The sequence below is a fragment of the Xenopus laevis genome, chromosome 9_10L (assembly GCF_017654675.1).
Source record: "Xenopus laevis strain J_2021 chromosome 9_10L, Xenopus_laevis_v10.1, whole genome shotgun sequence".
NCBI lineage: Eukaryota > Metazoa > Chordata > Amphibia > Anura > Pipidae > Xenopus > Xenopus laevis.
Window position 1 is genome coordinate 36824027 of NC_054387.1, and position 24246 is coordinate 36848272.

At 40.7% G+C, this 24246-nt stretch overlaps 2 protein-coding genes across 10 annotated transcripts in view; one reads left to right on the forward strand and one right to left on the reverse strand.

The window, feature by feature from the left end:
• Positions 1 to 1175: 1175 nt before the first annotated feature.
• snrpb.L (small nuclear ribonucleoprotein polypeptides B and B1 L homeolog) lies at positions 1176 to 6651 on the reverse strand. The gene is made up of 7 exons (NM_001096353.1): positions 6605 to 6651; positions 4071 to 4222; positions 3834 to 3945; positions 3058 to 3210; positions 2825 to 2954; positions 2530 to 2646; positions 1176 to 2047 (listed from the first exon to the last, which is right to left on the reverse strand). The coding sequence occupies exons 1-7, from the start codon at positions 6605 to 6607 to the stop codon at positions 2010 to 2012; spliced, it is 705 nt and encodes a 234-aa protein (NP_001089822.1). The 5' UTR covers positions 6608 to 6651; the 3' UTR covers positions 1176 to 2009.
• A 201-nt stretch (positions 6652 to 6852) lies between these two features.
• The window catches only part of elmo2.L (engulfment and cell motility 2 L homeolog), a 41505-nt gene continuing 24111 nt past the window's right edge, over positions 6853 to 24246 (forward strand). For 4 of the 9 annotated variants that reach the window (XM_041576899.1, XM_041576903.1, XM_041576901.1 and 1 more), the window contains exons 1-4: positions 16765 to 16913; positions 18346 to 18394; positions 19277 to 19396; positions 21578 to 21618. In XM_041576899.1, the coding sequence (XP_041432833.1) occupies positions 19319 to 19396; positions 21578 to 21618 (119 nt within the window). In that variant the 5' untranslated portion in view covers positions 16765 to 16913; positions 18346 to 18394; positions 19277 to 19318. Of the gene's footprint in view, positions 6989 to 12854; positions 12904 to 15141; positions 15274 to 16764; positions 16914 to 16938; positions 17100 to 18345; positions 18395 to 19276; positions 19397 to 21577; positions 21619 to 24246 lie in introns of those variants that run through there. The other 5 variants (XM_041576900.1, XM_018235194.2, XM_018235192.2 and 2 more) reach the window with 5 other exon arrangements.

The window sequence follows — 24246 nt, forward strand, 5'->3', positions numbered from 1 at the left end:
CTGGTAAAATGTATGGAAAATCTTGGCTATGAAGAAAAACTGGCCAAGTTGGGGTTGTTCATGGTGGAGGGGGGAATAGGATAGAGATGTAGAAATATCTAAGGGGATCATAAATTAATCTCTAATGATTTATTTACCAGTAGGTCTTTCTAGCTGACACAAGGTCACCCATTCTGATTCTAAGAAAGGAGCCTTAATATTCAGAAGGGGTTTTTTTTTTTACAGTGAGAGCTGTGAAATTCTCTCCCTGAACCAATTGTACTGGCCGATACATTAGATAACTTTAAGAAGGGGTTGGATGGCATTTTAGCAAGGGAGGGAATACAGGGTTATGGGAGATAGCTCATAGTACAAGTTTATTACAGGGACTAGTCAGTCATTTTTGGAGTCAGGAAGGATTTTTTCGACCCTGAGGCAAATTGGGGAGGCTTCTGATTGGGTTTTTTTTTGCCTTCCTCTGGATCAACTGGTAGTTAGGCAGGTTAAAATAAAGTTAAAAGGTTGTACTTGGACGGTTTTTTTCCAACCTAATTTACTAGGTAATGTTTACACCTTTCTAGTAGTCTTAAAGTATTATGATCCAAATTAGAAAAAGCAAATATCCAGAAAACCCCAGGGCTGTGTTTTTATACGAGAAGATAACCACTAAACTCCATTACCAAAGCACCATTCCACTATGGAATCTTGTATAATACTGGGACTTTTCCCAACAGGTAATTAATCTTACAAAGCCAGGCAGGATTTAAGAACACAGGGTTTGTCAACTGAGCCAAATCAAATCCTAATTGGGGGGTTAGAAAGGAGGGAAAAATGTAACAGTTTCAATCATGAGATCTAAAGTAAAATTATACCCCCAAAATGAATACTTAAGCAACAGATAGTTTATCATATGAAGTGGCATATTAAAGAATCTTACCAAACTGTTCTATATATTTAAGTAAATTTTGCTCTTTTACATCTCTTGCCTTGAGCCACCATTTCATGACGGTCTGTGTGCTGCCTCAGAGATCACCTGACCAGAAATACAGGAAGAAGTGTGGAAGCAAAACACAACTGTGTTAATTGGCTCATGTGACCTAACATGTATGGTTTGTTTGCATAGTGAATCGTATGATCCCAGGGGGCGGCCCTTATTTTTTTAAAATGGCAATTTTCTATTTATGATTACCCAATGGCACATATTAGAAAAGTTTATTATGAAAATGGTTTATTTACATGAATCAGGGTTTTACACACGAGTTGTTTTATGCACTCTCTTTAGAGACCGATGTTGTTTGGGGGTATAGTTTTCCTTTAAGGTTTTGGATTCCATGCATTCCTAGTAGTGACGCGTCGGTTAGAATTAACCTCAACCTGCGAAATGTTGCCATTGTGGGATCTATGCTGACTTCCAAAAGATTTTTCTTTCGTTACATGTAACGGACAATGGTGTTATTTCAAACTATTTTTTCATAATGCCCAAACCTTTACCATAAACTGCTATAGTAAACAGTTTAACAAGCAAATACATCTCTGAAATTTTTGGACCACTAATTCTCTCTAAGGGCACAGCAGTAACAGTGCCGTGTCCAATCAGCCTAGAGCATAGACAGTGTGAAGTGCAGCTTTCTAGATTAGTTGCCATAATTAACGGGGTGCTATAAAAAAAAAAGGGTGCATTCATATACCCTTTTATCAGGTTGATACAGCGCCAGTCTAATCTTATTAGAGATGGTTAGAAATGGTTACCTATATGCCACTTATTTACTGCCGATTTTTCGAGCAGGATCCTGGACAGACCAAACCTTTGGTATTTCTAAGAGGTCACCTCCTACAGCTTAAATTTGTATTTAAAAATCAAAAGGTTTGTTGTTGGTGGGGTTAGATTAACCCCTTAACAGAGTCTGCACCTACATCAAAATGGTGTTTATTTAAAAACTGCTTCATTTACAATATAAAACAAACAAGAACCAGAACAGTCAAAGTGAGTCAACAGAAAGGTCAGGAGTTGGAACACAAATGTATTGAGTTTATGGCCGAGCGGGTCGCATGCCAGGTGGGGGAGGTCCTGTAAAGAAGAGACATTTCAATAAGTAATCAATGATATATAAATTGCCAGAATATAAACATGCAAGTTGTGGTTAATGAACATTTAAAAAAAAAATATATTATATAATTTTGCAGTAGGGTCATGTATCTGATGTTTAACCAAAGGATATCGTTAAATGATCAAATCTTAAGTCAGTCGGGTATATAGATTTGACAGGAGCTATTGAAAGTCAGAAGCAGAATAGCTGGCATTTATAATTACTCTGGGTTGTATTGAAGTGCTTGGCTGCAGTTTAAGGCTTTGTAAATGTAGTTTTAATCTACAGCCTCTACAGAATGTAGTTTTAATCTACAGCCTCAAGTCAAGAGCAGTTTCAGACAAATCGATTTTCAGCCCTCCCCAAGATGTATATGCCATCTTATTTTGGCATACAGTGTGCACCATGTTAGATGACAATGTAGTTAGTGGTATTTCTCCCCCACTATATTTCTATAACATACCAGGTGGAGGTGGTCTCATGCCTGGAGGTGGCATTCCCATAGGTCCTCCTCTGCCTGGAGGCATTCCCATTGGTGGACCCATTGGCGGCCTCATGCCAGGGGGTGGCCCCATCATGCCTGCAAAACAAGGGATACAAAACACTGAGTAATCTGCAGGAAAGACCGATAATGTGATTAAACACATGTTGATCTCAGTGTAATCCTGCTTAACATGAGCTCATCAGCATTATCAGCTATGTTGATTATCATCACAGATCACAAAAGGAAAACATCTACATTATCTGGAATTTCATACCTGGAGGGGGTGCTCCTCTGCCCATTGGTGGAAGTAGTCCTCCACGACCTGCTGCATACTGTGTTGGGGCTCCAGCAATGCTAGCTGTGGCAGCTGCTACCACATTACCACGACCCTGAGGCGTCATAACCTGAAGAATACAGAAATTAAAAATGACACGTTTGTTCTGGTTGTTTGAGCATTTAAAGATGAATCAGTGGGAAGCTACCCCTACAAGAAACACTAATGTTTACCTGCTGTGATGGTCCTCCCACACCACGTACTGGTCCTGCCAGTCCAGCAGGAGCCTGAGGCATAGGTGCTCCAGCAGGTACACCTCTGCCAGCTGCCCTGCCTACTCCAGGTCCTCCAGCAGCTCCTGCCAATGGAACCCTGGCAATGCCAGTCTAAAAGATAAAGAATTAAGAGTCAGAACAGACTGGGATAGAACAGTGTTTTAACAGATTCTCCCCCTCCCAAAACAAACTATCATGCTAGGTATAGATACAAATTAGATTGGTTAAAAAAAAAAACAAAAAAAAAAAAAAAACACCTCTAGTCTATTGTCTCCCCATAATTTTACTATGAACAACATTTCCCCCACACAGTGTTCAGGACATATTGGCATCACTTTAGGGAGGTAATCTAATTGCTCTAAAGCTATTCTCTCCCATTCTTCTGGGAAATGTTGGAAACACACAAGTGTGTCAAAATATGGAAGAGAAAACTTGGCCATAACCAGTTTTCCCTGCAGATGGCTTGTTGTTGTCGTCAGGTTTTTCCCCAACCTTAAGCTGCCCTCCCTCAGCATCAGACTTCCGGGTTCCTTTTATAGACCTGTGCCAATCCTCCCATGACGTCACAAATGGTGCGGGGCAAGCAGCTATAAAGCCAGCTTTTGAAGATGGCAAACGGGGAGAGCAGGAGAAGAGCTCAACCCGCGAAGAAGAGTGCACAGTCACCCCAAATCTTCCCAACCTGTGGGTATCGGGCCGGCCCACATTTCGCTAGCCCAATGTACTGTACTCACATCTTTGGGAGGTGGGCCTTCAACAGTCATGGACACCAAGTTCTCCCCTCGAAGCAACACTAGACCAAGTACCCTCTTTTCTTCACGTTCTGGCTGTTTGGAGTTCTTTGGCCTAGGGTGAAAAAAATAAAAAAAATACAAATTACAGTTAATCACAGGGTACAATTGGGAACACCTAAAAAGACAAACCACAAAAATGTGGCATCCCCCATATCCCTGCCGTGCTTTGAGCCTTACTTAATCTTTCTAAATTCATCACAGTCACATAAGATGAGATTCATGTGTTTGTCAAATGCCTTGAATGTTCCAATAAAGATCCTTCCATCTTGAAGGGTACAGCGCATTCTGAAGTCAATGTGCTGCAGCATCTTGCTGCTTTTTCCCACCGTCTGAAAAACAAGAACATGCCAAGTATGTCATTTAAGTGCCACTAGTCTCCCTCTATAAGACACAAGTACAACTGGAAAAAATCCAAAAGAAACAATAAGTTCTTCATGACTGTGGAATAAGCTAGTGGGGTGTCTGTAGAATAGGAGGCTCAACCCTGTTAAAACCCATGGATAAACACTAGCACAGGGCTGCTGTTTTCTGTGCAACTTTGCAAACAGACCATCACCAAGTACCCCACAGCTACTCATTCCTCCTTCTTAAAGTGCATCTCTGAAGCAAAGTGCTGCACATAGACTTCTTGGTAATGGAGGGCTGTCCTGTAGTATTAAGGAAGGCACATTCTGGGGGTGCTCCAACATCAGACTTAAGGGCTGCTGGAAGGGTGCTAATCAAATGACTATTACAGTTCTATTTAACTATGTATTTATCCTTTAAAGGGAACCCGACAAATAATTCCAAACCCTATTTTATCACGTTAGTTGAGCAGAATAAACTTTAAATATGCTACAGAAATATATGGTGTCCCCTTGCAACACACCTTAAAAACCAACACCTTATTGAGGCCAGGACCCCCTTTGCAAATTATGCAGCAAAACCATTACACTTATTACCCAGAATGCTATGGGAGCCAGGATGCGAAGTCCCAAGTACAGACACTTTGAAATGGAGCATCTTGCTCATAGGACTTTGAAAGGTATATTTATTAGACAGGGGTTGTGCAAAGATGTTGGACACCACATTTTGCTTCTAATCTCTTTCTCCAGAGGCTGGCAATCCTTTACCAAAAATGCATTGGTCCAGTTCCCAAGCACCTCTGCTCCAGGGTTGCCAGGTTGGCGGCTTTCCAGCTAAATTGGGCTTCTAATTTAAACCCCAGGTGGGTTTTGAATGTATAAACTAGCCAAGGTACAGATTTGGGCTACTTTTTGGGCCTTTGGCTGGTCTGTTCTTTGGAAACCAGCCAAAGATTTTCTTGTCCTAATGTGCCAAGCCTGCGTCTCAATGCATGTTGGGTAATGTTTAATGTAAGTCTGCAATACCCAGCATGCAATGGGACTGACTAGCTACCAGATTTTGGGCTCTGTACCCCAGTCTCCCGTCACTCTTAAGTATGGATGCACCGAATCCAGGATTCGGTTTGGGATCCGGCCAAATCCTTCTGTCCGACTGAACAGAATCTGAATCCTAATTTGCATATACAAATTAGGGATGGGAGGGACATGGTTACAGTCACAAAACAAGTAAAAAAATTTTCTCTTCCCACCCCCAATTTGCATATGAAAGTTAGGACTTGGTATTCGGCCGAATCCAAAATGTCTATAGATTGACCTGTTTTACCTATATTTATTGAAATTGTATATGTATTTGGGACCAGTATACCTCCTGACCCCGCTCTGTAGTTATGCCCCTGGTGACAGGTGAATCTGTTCCATTTTGCTTCATGGAAATTTTTTTTTTTTTAAAAAATGGCTATTTTAACATTCATTTCCCCCCCCACACACACTTTTTACAAATTGTGCTATTTTTGGGCTACTTTTGAAGTGCCTTTTGGCTAGTTTTGGGCTGGTTTTGTAGTGGACTTGGCTGGTTTTGAAAATCAGACCTGCTGTGCCCTGGGCGAGTGGTATACAAACAAATACAATTTCTGCAGGGTACTGAGAGGAGTATAGCTCTGAGAAATAAACTACCCCAGACTGCTGCAGTTTTTGCAAGAGGAGGAATAAACAACTACAATGATGGGGGAAGGGAAAGGTGGCAAACTTCTTAACACCCCTGGGGCCTCTTACCTTTCCTTATGCTTAAAAGCTACCGAAATATATTCTTTTAAATGCTTTTAAATGTAAACAACATTCAGATTAATTACAGGAGCCTATAGGAAGGGGCATTCTCGTGTTTTTGAGCTTCCTGGAAGAGGTTTACAAATAGAACTACTATATATATATATATATATATATATATATATATATATATATATATATATATATATATAATATATATATATATATATATATATATATATATATCTCGTGTTTTTGAGCTTCCTTGAAGAGGTTTACAAATAGAAATACTATATATATATATATATATATATATATATATATATATATATATATATATATATATATATATATATATATATATATATATATATATATATATACATACAGAGAAATGAATGGAGGCAGGCTAACACAATGCAATGGACCCTACGTTTATATAAGTGAATTATAACCCTAATAAAAAACTAAATATACTGGGTAGGTCTTTAGCGCCACTGCCCCTCCCGCACCCCAGCAGCCGCTCTTCTCTTGCACCCCCTCACTAAATAGCCCCAAGCACAGACAGACATCATGCATCCCATAATAGCACTTAGTTCTCACCATGATTGCACCGAGGATGCCGCCGATGCGCAGCCGACAAAGGGAAGAGAAAAAATTGCGCCAAGGAGCCTCACTCCAACGACGATCTCTTATAGAGGACGTGTAATGGATTAACCCGGAAGTTGACGCGTTCCATTGTGGCTCCACGCGCGGTGCGTTCCATTGTGCTGGCTGGTTTCCGGCGACCTCTCTGGTACGAGCGCCCTCTGCCAGGCGCCTGGAGAATGAAACAGAGCGCCCATTCTGTTTGTATGGACTGTTGTTGTGGAAGTTTATTTCCAAACAAATAACATTTTGACTGACAGATATATGAGGGTGCAACGTAGGTGCCAGTCCGGATGTCGGGTTTGATGTGACAGGAAGCCAGTTATGCAGGACAGCAAGGTGACTGGACAGTGTATTTTCACTTGATATATTATATGTTTTCTTTTGGTCTGTTGTTCCACTGCTCAGAGGTGGGAATTCCCCCTGACTGAAGGGAAAACCTTCCACCTCATTGTCCAAGTCTCAATAGGAATCCATTGCAATGCTCCCCCCTTTAAATGAACTGTTAGTATGATGTAGAGAGTGATATTGTGAGACAGTTTAGCATTACTTTTCATTTGTTTTTTTATTTGTGGTTTTTGACTTTTTATTCAGCAGTTTGCCATTTCAGCAGTCTGGTTGCTAGGGTCCAAATTACCCTAGCGACCATGCATTGATTTGAATAAGAGACTGGAATATGAACAGGAGAGGACTGAATAGAAAGATGAGTAATACAAACTAGCAATAATAATACATTTGTAGCCTTACAGAGCATTTGTTTTTAGATGGGGTCCCATTTGGAAGCCGGAAAGAGTCAGAAGAAAAAGGCAAATAACCCAAAAACTATAAAATATAAATAATTAAGGCCAATTGCAAAGTTGCTTGGAATTGGACCTACTATAACATACTTATAGTTGCCTCAAAGGTGAACCACCCCTTTAAGGGCAGAGACACACACACTGCTATTTTGGGAGATTAGTCGCCCAGCGACAAATCGCTTCTTCTTTGGGCGACTAATCTCCTCGAACTGCCTTCCCGCCGCCTAGAATGTCATTCGATGGCAGGATGGCACTCAGAACTCTTCGTTTTCCGAAGTTGGCTCACAAGGAAACTTCTGCGACTTTAGAAAGCCGTAGCGATACAAGTGCCATCCCCCTGGCTATTTACATCCTAGCCAGCGGGAAGGCAGTTCGGGGAGATTAGTTGTCCGAAGAAGAAGCAATTTGTCGCTGGGCAACTAATCTCCCGCAATAGTAGCGTGTCTCTGCCATTAAATGGAAAGTAAAGTCTAAAATAGAATAAGGCTAGAAATGCTGTATTTTATATACTAAACATAGATATGAACTTACTGCACCAGAAGCCTAATCAAACAAATGATTTATACTTTCAAAGTTGGCCACAGGGGGTCACCATCTTGTAACTTTGTTAAACATCTTTGCAAGACCAAGACTACGCATCTACTCAGTCTGGTCTGGGCTGCTTAGGGATCATCATAAATGATCAAAACAGGGAAACAAACCAAGCTGCTTGAGTTCTGCAGGGCTGGAAATTAAGGGCGGCCCCTGCTGTTCATAAGTATGATTGTTTCCCTGCAGAGCAGTTAGGGACCGTCTGACAATTCCTATCCACAGCAGTAAATGAAGGAAGAAATTCACTACATACAGTCAGGTTTTTTTTTTATAAAAATGGTGCACATTTTTTCATTAAATTATATTGAAAAAAATAGGTTTCTTCTTCATTAAAGAAAGTAAAAATGGGATTTTTTTTTTTTGTCTGTACATGCCTTTTAAGAACTGCTGGAATGGGGTATATTTGTCTTATAGTCAACACTTCACATTTAATACAATTTGCATTGAAAGGTAGCAGTGGGCAGGAACATTATCAATGATTTCGATTAGTGATATCAAAACTGTCTACACACGGGATGATATTTTCATTCTCTTTTCTGGTCTAATTGTATCTTTTAGGCTCTACAAAAAAAAAGCATATTAGTTAATTGAATCTGGTACAGTCTGAATCATTGTGGATCTATGCAAACTGATTGAGCAGTCGTCCATGTAGGAAGGTGTGGTCTTCTCAGAAAATGACTATAATCCCCCTGGTATTAAAGGGAAAATAAACCCTCATTTTCACAGTAGCTCCTTTCTTGGTCCTGTGTAGAAAAGTTGCATTAACACTATCCAAAGTTCCAAATATAAATGTATTGTTTACACATAGATACATAATTCTACAGATTAAAAGAAAGCCATAACCGTCTGCCTTGGTTTGCAAGGAACACCACATCCGGATAGTCTCACACTTTTATTCAAATCCTTCCTCCCCTTGTTCCATTGTGAAGTGATGGTTTCTGGGACTTGATGTTTCTCCGCTTTCCTGAGTGGTGCACAGATTCTCTGAAAAGCAGAGAGAGACTTCAAGTCCCACAATGCAACATGGGGAGCGAAGGGAAGCATAACAGACTATTGTGGTTTCCTTTCAATCTGTGGAATCATTTATATCTGTGTAAAGAAATATTTATTTCTCGAAGTTTAGTGAGTGTTCACACACCTTTTCTACATTCCTTTAAATGGGTGGTTCACCTTTAAGTTAACTTTCGGTATGTTAGAATGGCCAATTCTAAACAACTTTTCAATTGGTTTTCATTATTTTATTTTTTATAGTTTTTTAATTATTTACCGCCGCCTTATGACTCTTTCCAGCTTTCAAATGGGGGTCACTGACACTATCTAAAATAAATCCTCTGTAAGGCTACAAGTGTATTGTTATTGTTACTTTTTATTTCTTATCTTTCTGTCCACGTCCTCTCCTATTCATATTCCAGTCTCTTAAGGTGGCCATACATGTGCAGATTAAAGCTGCCAATATCGGTCCTTTAGAGTAGACTGATTCGGCAGCTTATCTGCTCAGGTATGGGGGCTTCCGACGGGTCTCCCCGACTGATATCTGCCCAAAAATTGGACAGATATTGATTGGGCACGTTTTAATTTTCCTGTTATTGAGGACCAAATCAGCTAATTGATAAAGTCAAAAGAGCGGATCTTATAATGAATGGCAACCTTTACGCAAATCAATGCATGGTTGCTAGGGTAATTAAGAACCCAGCAACCAGATTGTTGAAACTGCAAACTGGAGAGCTGCTGAATAAAAAGCTAAAAATCACAAATAATAAAAAGTGAAAAACCAATTGCAAATTGTCACATAAAATCACTCTCGACATGTACTAAAGGTTAATTTAGAGGTGAACAATACCTTTAAAAGAGAATTCAACCCTTAACTAAAAAAAAACCCTACCCCGCAGTTCACGGCAGCCATCTTCCCGGTCTTTGTGTCTTCTTCGGTGCTTCTGCATTTTCCGTCAATTTTGGCACATGCGCAGTTATTGCAAACTGGAAATTGCTTCAACTTCACATGCGCCACTTCGATGGTCTCAGTATCAGATTACCAAAGACCCGGAAGATGGCTGCCGGGAACTGCGATCCCTGAATCTGCACCGAGGGGTAAATAAAAAGTTAGGGACATGTCCCTGGATTAGCAGCTAGACTGGGGGGGGGGGTCTACGTAGGGTAGGGGGTTATTGTGTTTTTTAGTTAAGTTTTAACTTAATTTAATGGAGCTTGAAGGTGGCACCAGATTTCTGAAGCCCCTAAAATTGATAATTTCTTGTAATGGCTTGTGGATAATCTGTGTAGCCACTGACTAGAGCTAAAAGAAGTAATCCTGAAGCTGAGAGTTTGGCTGGAGAGATGTCATTTACACCTTGCAGACAGAAAGTAAGAAAACAAGCAGGTAGCGTTACTGGAAACTAGTCTAAGACTTTTGGTAATCCCAGTACAAAACGGTTCCCTAGTGTATTTGTTTTGACTTGTTTGATAAATCCAAGTTTGTTTTGTACAGACAAATCCTTGGTCCTGAGTTAAGTAAGTCTATACCCTAAGTATCGCATGAATTAAAATCACATAACAATGGAAAGTCACAATTATTTTTTGCATGCTGAGGTTTTTTAGATTGTGCTTTGTTAAATATGCAAATTTGGGGCAAAGCATCTGTAGTGTATCGGATATTCAGCTGAATCCCAAAATTCTGGATTGCATGCATCCCTAAAAGTGACAGACAAGAGCTGTGTGTTGCTAAGATGGTAAGAAGGGTTCATTCTGTTTATTAGCAGGCTTAATAATAGTAGAAAATTTGGCTCAGGATCCTCCTACTCTACCCTCAAAAGTGTTAATAAATCAATGTGCAGTCCAGGGGATATACTACATTTATAATATGCATTAGGAATAATGGAGGGCCAGCCTACAATTCTTCAGTTGTGGATGAACCTTTACTCCCAGAGTTTATGGTAGCCCGTCCATTATATAAATGTATAGCCCTGTTAGGTTTGCTTCCAAACCCCATAATGAATGAGCAATATTCACCTGTATAGGCAACGGATGACCCTATCCCTGCTGTGTGCCCATATCCCAATCAATACACAGACAGCACATATGTGGAGGTCACAGGCTTTATTTACAACGTAGAGGAAAAAAGATTAGGTACACCCTGACCCCTGCTGCAGCTCTTTTACAAACTGTGGGCTTCGCTGCCCATACCATAATACCAGGGATCATGGGGTGAAAAACTCCCTTTGCAACCAACTTGTATCCCTTCCCCTACTCCAAGTGCAGGTAAAGTTGCTGTACTGTGTTAGCCAGTAAAAATGTTACAGGGCAACCCTTTTGAAATAAAATAACAAACATAGTATAAAGGTGATACCTTTATTGGCTAATATTTATCTAATATAATCATAGCAAGCTTTTAGAACATTTTAGTTCCTTTTTCAAGCTGATTTCAATGAAACTGTGGTGTTCTCTGGTATATTTACAGCATTCAGCTCATAGGTCAAATGACCAACAAAAAGAAATATCAATCTGTGTGTAAGGTGTCGAGGGGATCTGCAAGAGACAAGCAGATAAGGTACAAGATAAAGGGGCTGAGTATAAATTAGGGCTGAATTATTGTAGAATCAAAGGAATTCCATATGATCTTAGTCCATATCCAGATATGTTGATATTTCTGACCTGGTGCAGTCCTTAGTCCACGTAATTAGCCATAAATCCAAGTCCCAGGTTTAGTCCCTTCAGGCAATTGAAAGTTTCCATTAATTTGTATTCCCACACTTTTCTTTCATTATCTGTTTTAAAAGTGCCCTTAAGAACCAAAATTCTTAAATTCTGTATGGAGTGATGAGGGCCATTAAAATGATTTCCTATTGGTGTGTCCAGTTTTTTATTGGTTATAGTCAATCGTGGTGTACTTAATACAATGCACTAAATGCATAACAGGGGGACTATATATATATATATATGAGAGACTGGGCAAAGTCTGAGAAAGAAAAATACACACCACGATACCGATAAAGGAACTAAAATGTTCTGAAAGCTTGCTATGATTATATTAGTTAGCCAATAAAGGTATCACCTATTATACCACTTTAGTTACTTTTTTATTTCAAAAGGGTTGCCCTGTAACATTCCCCTACTCCCAATCCTGTGCATTAATGGTGCTAACCCAGCCTCTTGCATGACTCCCACACACTGTGCAAATAAAGTCTGATCCACACTAGTTTCTCAAAAAGGGTAGGCTTGCTGCTCTCTAACCGATTATGGCCCCAAAGAGCCGCAGCTGGTTCATGAGTAACCTTGACCCACACATAATAAGCTATTCCAGAGGAAGGAGAAAATGCTTTGGCTGTTTGAACCTTGAGGAAAATTCCTTCTTGACCCAACATTGTCAATCGTTTGTCACAACCCTGGAGCAACTTCTTCATCCTAGACCTAGGGAGGACAGGAGGGAAAAGAACAGATAGTAGGTGTATGAAAATCTGTGCATTTATGGTGCTAATCCAGCCTCTCACATGACTCCCGACAAGACCATGCAGTTAAAGTCTGATCCATGCTAATGCACTTCCATCGATTTTAGCTGCCAAGAAGCTGCAGTAATACCACCCATTGGAAAAACAGGGAAGGAATGACACCTAACCTAACCTGCGACCTCCACCACTCAATCATAAACCTTTTTCTGATAAATGAATTCCAACACCTCTGTAGAGGTGGGGCTGTTTACATTTGATATTTAGTGCCTTATTACTCCCATACCAGGGAAGTCAACATGAACATGAAAAAAAACCCAGTAGGATTGTTTTGCCTTCAGTAAGGATTAATTATATCTTTGTTTCAATCAAGTACAGGTATTGCACCTATGGCACCTCCAAAATGCTCTGGATCTGAGGTTTTCAGGTAAGGGTGTCTTTCCATAATTTGGATCTCCATACCATCTACCAAGTCTACTGAAAATCACTGAAACATTAAAACCCAATAGGCTTTTTTTTGTTTTGCCAACAGTACGGATTAATTTTATATATTAGTCATGATCAAGTACATGATGACATTTTATTATTACAGGGAATTTTAAGGGGTGGTTCACCTTTAAACAACTCGTTGTCAGTTAGATCACCAGAAATAATAACTTTTTCAAATGACTTTCCATTTTCTATGTGTGACTGTTTTTCTAATAGTCAAGTGTCATTTTTCACCTTCTGAAGTAGCCCTGGGAAAGGGGGGTCAACGACCCTGTAAACTGTTCTAAATAGATACATTTAGTTGATACATTTCTTATCTTTGTCCCTGTGAAGCAGAAACTCTGGGTTTCATTACAGGCAGCTGTTACACTTGATACAATAGTTGCTAATACTCCAGAGATGCTGCTGAGAAATGTAACCACTAAATTGTAACAGTTCAGAGTCTGCACCTGAATTACTGAGCTGCGAGACTGAAAACCAGAGACATGAACATTCAACTTTAAACTTAGATTTTGGAAAAACAGTAAAAAAATAAATAATGGAAAGTAATTTAAAAAAAGTCTTTATTTCTGAGGAAATATCTAACAACAACTGAATTGGAAAAAGTTTTTGGAAGGTGAACAACCCCTTTAATTAAGCTGGCCATAGACGCACAGATCCTATCATATGAATCGAGGATTCGTACGATTCTCGGATTGTGTGTGGAAAGTGCACGGCGGAGATTGGTCGTTTGGTCGATCGGACAGGTTTGATTTTGACCCGACCGATCCCGCCAGAGCCCATTGCGCATCGTAATCGCATCGTTCGGCCATAAGGCTGAACGTTCAGATTACCCCTGAAATAGCCATGCTTGTTAATGGCATATCGGGAAAAGATCCGCTCGTTTGGCGATGTCGCCAAAGGAGCAGATCTTTGCGTCTATGGCCACCTTTATTTGATTAAATTGGAATCAATGGGAGATGGCCTTCCTGTAATTCGATTCTTTCTGGATAATGGGTTTCCAGGTAACGAATCCCATACAATGTACTGTTTTATTGTTACAGAGGGAATGTTTATTTCAAATTTTTATTTATTTGACTCTAGGGTTGCCGTAATTTGGAACTTTCTGGATAACAGGTTTCCATATAACAGATCCTATACCTGTACTGTAATTGAAACAAACAGTTTTCAGTTAAATGCTTATAACTCCCCCCCCCCCTATTGATATTGCTGGAAGCCTCATTATCCTTGGAGACCCATGTTGTCCAAAGATCTATATCCTTCTGACCAAGTGTTAATATCTTGCTACCCACAATTATTTTCCCAAATGCCAGTAATAATCCGACCAAGATGAACCTGTGTAAAATGTGTCCACCTTCGAGACAAGGTCCTTTATATTACAGTATTCCTCTGGTTTTGACTTTAAGTAAACACTTTCATTAACAAGGATATCTTTTAAAGTGGTTGTTCACCTTCCACAAACTTTTTTTTTTTTATCAGTTTAGTTGTTTTCAGATAGTTCAGAAATAAAGACTTTTTTTCAATTACTTTCTATTGCTGTTATATTTGACAGTTTTTACAAAATTGAAGTTTAATGTTCGTGTCTAGTGTTTGAGTCTGGCAGCTCAGCGACTCGGGTGCAGATTCTGAACTGTTACAATTTGCTACATTAGTTGATACATTTCTCAGCAGCATCTGTGGAGTATTAGCAACTATTGTATCAATTCTTTTTTTTTTTATTAACAATTTTTGCAATTTACAATTATTCAGTGAAAGGGAACTATTGTATCAATTCTAACAGCTGCCTATAACAAAACTCTGTTTCTGCTCAGCAGGGACAAAGCTAAGAAATGTATCAACTAATGCATCGATTTAGAACAGTTACAGAATCATTAATATCCCCTTCAATATTCGAAAAATGGTCACAAATAATAGAAAGGAAGTAATTGAAAAAAAGTCTTGATTTCTGGTGAACTATCTAAAACCAACGGAACTGAAAAAAATGTTGGTGGGTGAACAACTCATTTAACTCAAAGATAGGTTTATTTCTTTTGCTCCTGTTCAAGGGAGAAGGAAAGCTTAAATCCAAGGGGGGTCCAAATGATAGGGCACCCCCCCCCCCAAGGATTATAATGACTTAACTGATAGCCCCGAGTGAGTGATCCTTTTCTTTCTTTGCATGGGTGTACATGTGCAGTAGCGTGAAAAGACACCTTTAATGAAAAAGCCAGCTCGATTTTGAAGAAAGAAGAATGGAGGATCACTTGCTCGGAAGTGCCCTGGGCCAGTGGAGTTTTCTGCTAACAGGAGAACTGGCACAGCGTATTGGGTAAGTCATTACAATCACTGGGAAAGTGCCCTAACATTTTGCACCCCCTTGGATTGTAGTTTTCCTTCTCCTTTAAGACTAATGCCACACCAGGTTGAAATGCATACTGATGCATTTAGGTGCCAAAATCCGTTGTGCGTGCCTTCATACTGTGGTTCCGGGGACAGGCAAGGTAGAAGTCTTATACCAGTGTAAAAGCTGACTCCTGCCCTTATTTTTTCCCTCAGCCCTAAAATAAGCCTTTTGTGACATTAGCTTAAAGGTGGCCATAGACGTGCAGATTTAACTTCCTATCGGACGAACAATCGTTCGGTGCCATCTCCCGACCAGCCACTAACCATTCAGATCAAATAAAATAGTAAAAGAACAGATCAGCTCATCATGTTGTGCCCCTGACAGCAACAGTTCGAAAGTTATTTCCGAGAAAAGCTCTTGACTGTCTCCCACTGAAATCATCAGATCGGCAATACATGCAGAGATATTATCGGTAGCCAAATTTTCTAACCTGTCCGATCATCTGAACGACCGAACGACATGGCGCGAAAAATGTCGGGACACACCGCCCGAAAATCGCACGAAGCGAAGATTTGTGCGATCAAATCTTTGCTTCTTTGGCCAGCTTTACCCGGTCTTCTTTTGCTTGCATTGCTTGATAATAATCATAGATCAAAAATGAAAGCTTATGCTCAAGCATAAGAATCTGCTGTCCCGACTGGTTTTAGTTCTGGCATTTCTTTTTCTGTTCCCCTGTTGTGAGCTTTTTCCTGCTTACCCTTAAAGTATTTTTTGATTAAGGCTAATATTTTACCTGCCTCTGCTTCACTGACCCATCCGAATGGGAATCAGATACCAAATTACAATTATTGTTCCACTCACCCAATGGTCGTACACTGCCTGCTGCTGCCCTGAGTGCAACTTTGACTCTTGGCACAACGGGCTGCACTGATGTGGGTGCCATAGACGTAGCTTTCCTGCTGCTGTCTGCCCTGCTGCTTTCAGTCCTATTGCTGTCTGTCCTGCTGACTTGCATTTTGTTTGCTTCTGTGCCTTTTCCCTTCCCCATTCTAACCAACCCTCTTCCTCCACCCCCTCCAGCACTCCCTGATTTTTCTCTCAACTAGGCAACCCTCCCCCTACTTCTATTGTCCCTGACCTGGGGGCTGGGGGTTTGCAGGGACTGTGCAACTTGTGGAGGAAGGAGGGGCCCCAGCCTAAGCTTATATCAGCCCTCCGCTTCATTCCTGCAAAACATCATCCAGGCTTAGTTTCCTTATGAACAGTAAGACAGGCTGTACACACCAGACACTAGGGGATGCCCCTAGCATATGATCTCTGTATAGTGACCCACCTATTTGGTATTACTAGTCCTCGCTCATCACTTGAATGATGTTTTAGTATAATGAATAACTCGGCACTGTCACTTTAACAACACTGAGCATGCTTGATTGGACAAGCTACATCTATTCTGGCCAATAACTTGTTTAACCAAGACCCCACCCACTCTGAAGTTGACTCTCATTCCTTAGGCACTGAGTGACACCTCAACCTGTCTAATGAAAGCCTAGAGATTATAGAGCCCACCTCCAGGGCGTTACCAGGACAACAAGCAGAAGAGAGGGGCGAAGCCGGGTGGAGGTGAGGTAAGGCCGGGTAACCGGGATTTGGGACCTGGAGGCTGGAGGGGATTGTGGGAAGATGAAGGGAGCTGGGTGGGGTTCTGAGAGAAACAGCAGCTACAGGGCTTGAGGGGACCGGAAACTGGAGACAGGAGAGCCTGGGAAAAAGAAGCAAGTCTTGCTGCTGCCTTTATGGGATTTAGAGGCAAGGTGGGGTCCTTTCCTTTTTATGCCTGTTTGTCTGTGATATTCAGTCTGTTTGTATGTCTTTCTGTCTGTGATATTCAGTCTGTTTGTATGTCTTTCTGTCTGTGATATTCAGTCTGTTTGTATGTCTTTCTGTCTGTCATGGCAGTCTGTGTGTATGTCTTTCTGTCTGTGATGTCCAGTCTGTGTGTATGTCTTTCTGTCTGTGATGTTCAGTCTGTGTGTATGTCTTTCTGTCTGTGATGTTCAGTCTGTGTGTATGTCTTTCTGTCTGTGATATTCAGTCTGTGTGTATGTCTTTCTGTCTGTGATGTCAGTCTTGTGTGTAAAACTGTTTGAGATGGTGATAAGTCTGTATGTGTGACTTTCTGTGATATATACTGATATATACACACTGGGATATATACATACTGAGCATCATAGACAGACATAAAAAAATACTTATTATCGCAGACAAACAGAAATACATAAAAACTGATCTTTGTCTGCGATAATAAGTCTTTTTTTTATGTCTGTCTATGATGCTCAGTATGTATGTATGTTTGTCTGTGATGATGATGATTAGTCTATATGTAAGTCTGTCTGTGATGATGATCAGTCTATATGTTTGTCTATTTGTCTGTAATGATCAGTTCATATTATATCTGCCTGTGATGATCAGTCTGTATGTCTGTTTGTCTGTGATGATCAGTCTGAATGTATATCTGTGATGATAAGCAATCTATAGGCATGTCTGTTTGTCTGTGACGATGATCAATCTGTATGTATGTATATATGGCTGTGACGACGATCAATCTGTATGTATGTATGTATGTATATATGTCTGTGATGATGATCAGTGTATATGTGTCTGTTTGTCTGTGGTGATGATGAGCAGTCTATATTAGGGATGGACCATATCCCAGATTCGGCCAAGTCGGGGCCTTTTTTTGAGTGTAATCATTTGCATATACAAATTGATTCCTGAAAATAGATATACCTAAAGGCTAGCTTGAATTGTTGTCAGATGAGGAGCCCATTGCCCCGTATTGAAGGATGAGCCAGAAATCCATGTAAGAGGTTAATTTACTAGGTGCAGTTCCCTGTATGAGATTATAGGCTGTCATATTAGCTTTAACCTATTTGTCATTGCCTTTTCTGTTCTCTATTTTAGCCCACAAGTTATTTTCACCTATGCACATCGTTATAAATGCAGCATCGAAATAGCTGTCTGTGTACAACACAATTACGCATTCTGCTTTCCTTACAGGCTCGGCTCAGTGCGAGGGGGTTAAATAGAAGGACACTGAGGTTTCACAGTGAGTAATATCAGTTTCCTCTTCTGACAGCACTTTATATCACTTGTATCACATAGTAGCCCTGTGTTGTTAACTTTACCACTCCTAGTCCATACTTTGCGGTGCTCACTGACCCACTCCCTGTACAACCTCATACGGACTGGAATAAATTGGTAGCAGCAGAGGTTGTTGGTTTTTTATCTTGTCTTCCAAACAAAATCCAATTTTCATTTCCAGCTCAAGTTCCCTGCGTGGTGTGTGTAGGGTTCTGAACTGCTTAGAACGGCAATAGCTTGAATTTCATCAGCAACATCTACTGTATATTTGTTACAAGCACAGCTCTGCATATCGTATAGGAAAAGCTTGATATCGCATGTGGCACTTTCCCTTGTGTCAGCAGTTGCTCTGTGTACAATTGATACTTATTAATTTCCTGGCTGATTTGGCTTTTCAAGCTTAGAGCTAAAGTCCATAAAGGAGAACCTGTCTGCAGGTTCCATTGTGTCAGTGTGGATGCTTCTTTGTGTATCTCAGGGTGTATATGTTGCATCCTGTGTTGGTGTGTCTTTGCTTTCATTTATAAATGCATGTTTCTCGCACTCTCAGGGAGGGTGTTAGAGATGTTAGATTTTAGATTAGTAAGCCTTGTGTGTCTTTTGTACTGTCTCATATTGCACACCTTTTACTGTGGGACTAATACCTGCTTTTTCTACCCTAATGATCCTGTGTCACTCATCGTGGTTTTTTTTTTTACTTTGACTTACTTGGGTAGCACCTTATGAGGACATTCTTGCATTTCACTCTCCGTAATAAGTTTGGTTTGGTTTACCTCTCTTTCCCATCATTGTGCTATTTCTGGCGTTGACATTGTGTGCATTTGATCATGACTTGCTTTCATTTTAGTGTGAGCGCTCCGGCAGACTAGCTGGGAAACCATAGCGGGAAATGCCTCCTCCCCTGGACATCATCAAGGTCGCCATTGAGTGGCCAGGAGCTAATGCCCAGCTGATAGAGATTGACCAGGTAAGCCGTAGGCCGGAGAGTAGGTACCCATGTATATATGCTGCTGTAATTAGAACTAAGATATGTGCAATTTATTGGATTAGGACGTAGGGAGAGGAATGAAGACAAGTAAAGGGACAATTCCACAATATAGTGTCATATTAAAGGAGAACTAAAGCTTAACTAAAGAAGTAGCTAGGAGTGTTGTACATTATATTTGTGATTCTGTACCAGAACAAGGCAACCACAGGCCTTTAGCAGTAAAGATCTGTGTCTCCAAAGATGCCCCAGTAGCTCCCCATCTTCTTTTCTGCTGATTCACTGCACATGCTCTGTGCTGCTGTCACTTACTGAGCTTAGGGACCCACTCACTATATACAGTACACATTGAATAGAATTGTCACAATTTAAGGCTGATTAGTAATTAATACAGATAATCACTACATGGCAGCACAGAAATCAGTGCAATAAGCATCAGAATTTAATAATCAGCTCTGTAGCATCAGCTTATATTACAAGCCAACCTCATTTTCTGCTGGATGATTAGTGACGACCCCTAAGCTTAGCTTCTCAACAGCTGCTCAGAGCCCACTGAGCATGTGACTGTCACAGACACTTTCCAAGATGGTGACCCCCTGTGACAAGTTTGAAGTCCTGACTCATTGCTGCTATTGAGAAGCTGAAACTTTAGGCTGGTGCAATAAGGTCATTATATAAAATATGCCACTTTAGCCATATTTATTTTTAGGGTTTAGTTCTCCTTTAAAGAAGGAAAGTAATTTTTTACTTGTTGTGCCCCCAAGTTAGGCACCCCCAAGGATTGAAAACAAAGGTAAAAGACCGCTACTGCTCACCGCATACACTCGTCCAGGTGCTCTGTCAAGCAGTATCCACACTGCTAACATTCAATAGACTCAAGACAGGCTGACGGCACTTCTGGAAAAGGTTTATTGGGGTTGCTGCTGTGAATCCTAACGCGTTTCGGGAGTAAATCCCTTAATCCCAAGGATTGTATTTACCTAACTGACACCCCGGGCCGGTGCTCCTATCAGGAGAAAACTGCACCAGCCGTGGGTTCTTCCAGCGAGCACCACGGAGCGAGCACCACGGAGCGATCCTCTTCCTGCTTCCTCTTTCAGCTTGCGGCTGCATGCGCAGTAGAGCAAAAAGCTAAACTTTAACAGAAAAGACGGTTATTTTGTTCTTCGTCTGCAGAAGAGCAAAGAAGCAGGAAGAGGATCGCTCCATAGCACTCGCTGGAAGAACAGGATTAAGCTGCACCTTCTAATGTTCTAGTGGTGGGAGGCACACATGCCTCCCTACACCCCTCTTACATCAGCCACTGACTAACACAGTCAGTGGGCAATCTAATGGCCTTGCCAGAAAAGGAGTGCAGAGGCCTGCAGTCATTCTACACATACCTCACCCAGTATTCATTTTGCACACTGCATGGCGCATTGAAATTAGCCTTTTCTTGTGCCTGCAATGGTTCTCCTGGTGACATAAAGCTTTATATGAAATGTTGAAATTATGCAGAATTGAGAGAAAGATTATATCCTGAAAATAAGCATCGTTTGTAGCCATTTATTGTGCAAGGGGACCACTCCCATGGCTGATTTCCATTCATTATGATCGAATGCAAATATTGACAGATCTCACTTGCTTTGCCAACCACAGTCTCCTATACAAAATCACGATTACTGTTCCTGCTGTATTATTACAAATAAACGTGCATCAGTCCATTTCAGTTTATGTTTTAGCCCCTATGGTCTACCCCATGTAACCTTCTGGGTTTCTACATTGAAGCCTACCTATGGTGAACTGTATGTGCAGTTCACACGTGGATCAGATTTCTTGCACTACTCGTTTACTTTGCTCCAGGCAATAAAGAGAAGACATCAGGCTGCATAAGAGGAAGCCAGGAAGTCTATTCTGGTAAATGTGAAGCTGAAAGTACATAGGCCTGTTTGAAGTCTGTTTGAAGTGGTAGAGTAGTTCTCTGAATTGCTACAACCTATCCCCTATGTTTCATTTAAGCACAAAGCTTGACCACGTGCACTGACTAACAGCAACTAATAACATGTTTGATATGATCGGTTACTATGTGCCGCACTGCACCTAGGCATCTTTTATTATTAAGTGGAAGAATTGCACACAGACTTTTATAATGATTTACAGTGATGTATCTATATCTATTGACAGAAACGACCCCTGGCATCGATCATCAAGGAAGTATGCGATGGGTAAGTACATTGATGCAGAAGTCACCGGCAAAAGGAGCAGTTGCCTACACTTAGATTACTGTATGGTCTACAGGAGGGTGCTAATAGGGAGGCTGCACTATCACTTCCATGACGAATGCATATAGCGAGTGTTTGAAAATGAGGAAGCAGAGTAGCCGTGTTTGTATGTGGAAGTTGTGAATGAAACTGCAACGATCAGAACTCCTTGGAAAATTACCTGACGGGAACAGTCAGTTTCTATTTGCAACACTGTTAAGAACAAAAAGCAAACCAAAAAGGTTATGCTTAATAACATCTGTTAATCCCTTGACCCATAGTCTTGTTCATAATGGAATTAAATTTCGCTGTATTCTTGTATAATAACACGGCATGATGACTTCCTGGTAATCTCTTGACTCATAGCCCCTTTCTTAATGAAAATAAATTGCGCTCTGTTCATTTTCCCAGTAATGGTAGTAGGATGGGAATTACAGAGGCCTCTGGTTTTAATCTGCTTAATGCAAAAGGCCAGTAATATTGCAGCATGAACAATCGCAAGAGAGAATATTATATGTGTGTACATTTATTATAAAGTAAATTTATGTGCATATGTGATAGAAGCAGAACTCAACCTCTCCAGTCTGCATGGGGCTGAATTTAACATGGGGCAAGTAATTATCCTTGTTAAAAAATTTTTAGCCTGAGGTGCTGTCAATCATGTATTCGGAATTCTGCACCTCAGATTGCTTACAATGGGGGTCCTGCCTTTGGGGAAGCAACTGCTTATTGTTACATGGCCTCCATTAATGAAATAATGGAAATGGCATGCTAAAGCGCTGCCTTTAAACATATTGTATTTCTCAGATGCAAGTTTCGCCCTTGATATCGTTATCATTTTTACTTCTACATACGTGCAAATGGTTATATTATAATGAAAGGGGAAGTACTGATTCTCATTAAATGCTTTCTATTGGTTTTATAAAACTACCATGTGATTTGGGAAAAAAAGGGGGTTCTGATTTCATTCAAACCTTATTTGCATTTTGAAGATAGTTATTTGCCATGCCACAGTTTCCTTAAAGGAGAGTAAAAGTTGAAATCAGTCAGGGGGTTCCACATTTGACACACCCCTCCAGTGATTATAATCACTTACCTGATACCCCGGGCCGGTGCTCCAAAAACTTCACCATTCAGACTCACTACTGTGCATGCATCTGTCTGTACATTAAAGAAAGAAGAAGAAGAAGATTGCTCCGTGGTGTTCTCTCACCACCCATCCGGGCTATCAAGTAAGTGATTATAATCACTGGGGGAGGGTGCTATCATTTAGCACCCTGTAGTGATTTCACCTTTACTTCTCCTTTAACCTGCTTTATAAATTTACTGCTGATTATTATTTTCCAGCCATATGCTGCCACAAAACAGCCAGTATTGAGTCATCTAACAGTAGTGTATAATTCCATTTTAATCTGCTGTAAGAGCTCTGCAGCATATCATTTTTCATAAGAAAAAGTGTATTATTATTTTAATAATTCATACAAAGCCACTCAGTTTTTACTGGGAAGCAAAGATTTCTCAGCGTGCAGTGGTTTGTGTTACTGTGTAAGAAGCCGACACATTATTAGCAGTCATTGTGCAAAGAAATAAGTCAGCTCTCTACTAGTCTTGCCCTGTGTATAAATCAATGATTTCTCCCCCTCAGTCTGGCACTTTTTTAATGAGAAGATGTGTTCTCATTAACTAGGCCATCTATTGTGTTAAGTTTGCAACTCCCTGCTGGCTGAGGGAATAGGAACCATTTGTTCACATGCCTTTGCAGAATATATACACTAAGCTGCTTTACTGTAAGCTCTAGTCTAAAGTGATAGACATGGAAGGTACAGACTGTGGATACTATGCTCAAAGATTTTCAAATGCTGTGTTCAGTCTGGAATCAGATTTACTAATTAAAATGCTGTGCAGGACCCTTGGGTTGTGCTGACAGCCTAGAGGAACACAAGCTGAGACACATGGTGAATGCTGCAGGGAACACATCCCCAGAAACTCGGCTGTAGCTAGTGGAATGCTGAGCTATGTGGGTTGCTGGCCTCCAGCCATTGCTACTCAGTGATGTATGGCATGGTGGGTAGAACCACTGTATTTGTCACTCTTTCTGCCTGAAAGGTGGAATGAGATCTGCAAATGTAGCAGCTAAGGGGCTAGTGGGACTGCGACTCTATTAAACATGATTTTTTTTATTACCCACTAAAAGGAGTCATTATTCAACAGAGCAGGAGTGGAAAGGTGCTACTGGGAGCAAGAGTGTGCCTCATGGTTGTCACTTATGCAGCTTTTGCACCCGGGATTTCTACTCTTTGTACCAAAAGCCGGATCAGAAATCTGGCATTCAGTGCAGAGTGCACCATCAGGAGGCACAGCTGAATGGCACACAAGTTAGGGGGCAGGAGGGTGGGCGTCTTATGTGCCTCCTACTACCCATCCATCACCAATACAGCACTTACCAACACAATCGGCACTTTGTGGGGAGATTTGTGGCAAAACTAGAATGGCAGAGTGAAAAGTGCAAAACAAATTGTGGTCAATTGCCAATTAATCGGAGCTGCACAGGCCTGAGCATCAACCTTATAATTCCATTGGTTGGATCCGAGC

Excerpts from the sequence above, each read along its gene's own strand:
- snrpb.L (NM_001096353.1), bottom strand. Across the intron at positions 3,946-4,070 it reads GATGAATTTAGAAAGATTAA|GCCAAAGAACTCCAAACAGC; the intron begins GTAAGGCTCAAA and ends TTTTCACCCTAG. Across the intron at positions 2,048-2,529 it reads CATGAGACCACCTCCACCTG|GACCTCCCCCACCTGGCATG; the intron begins GTATGTTATAGA and ends TCTTCTTTACAG.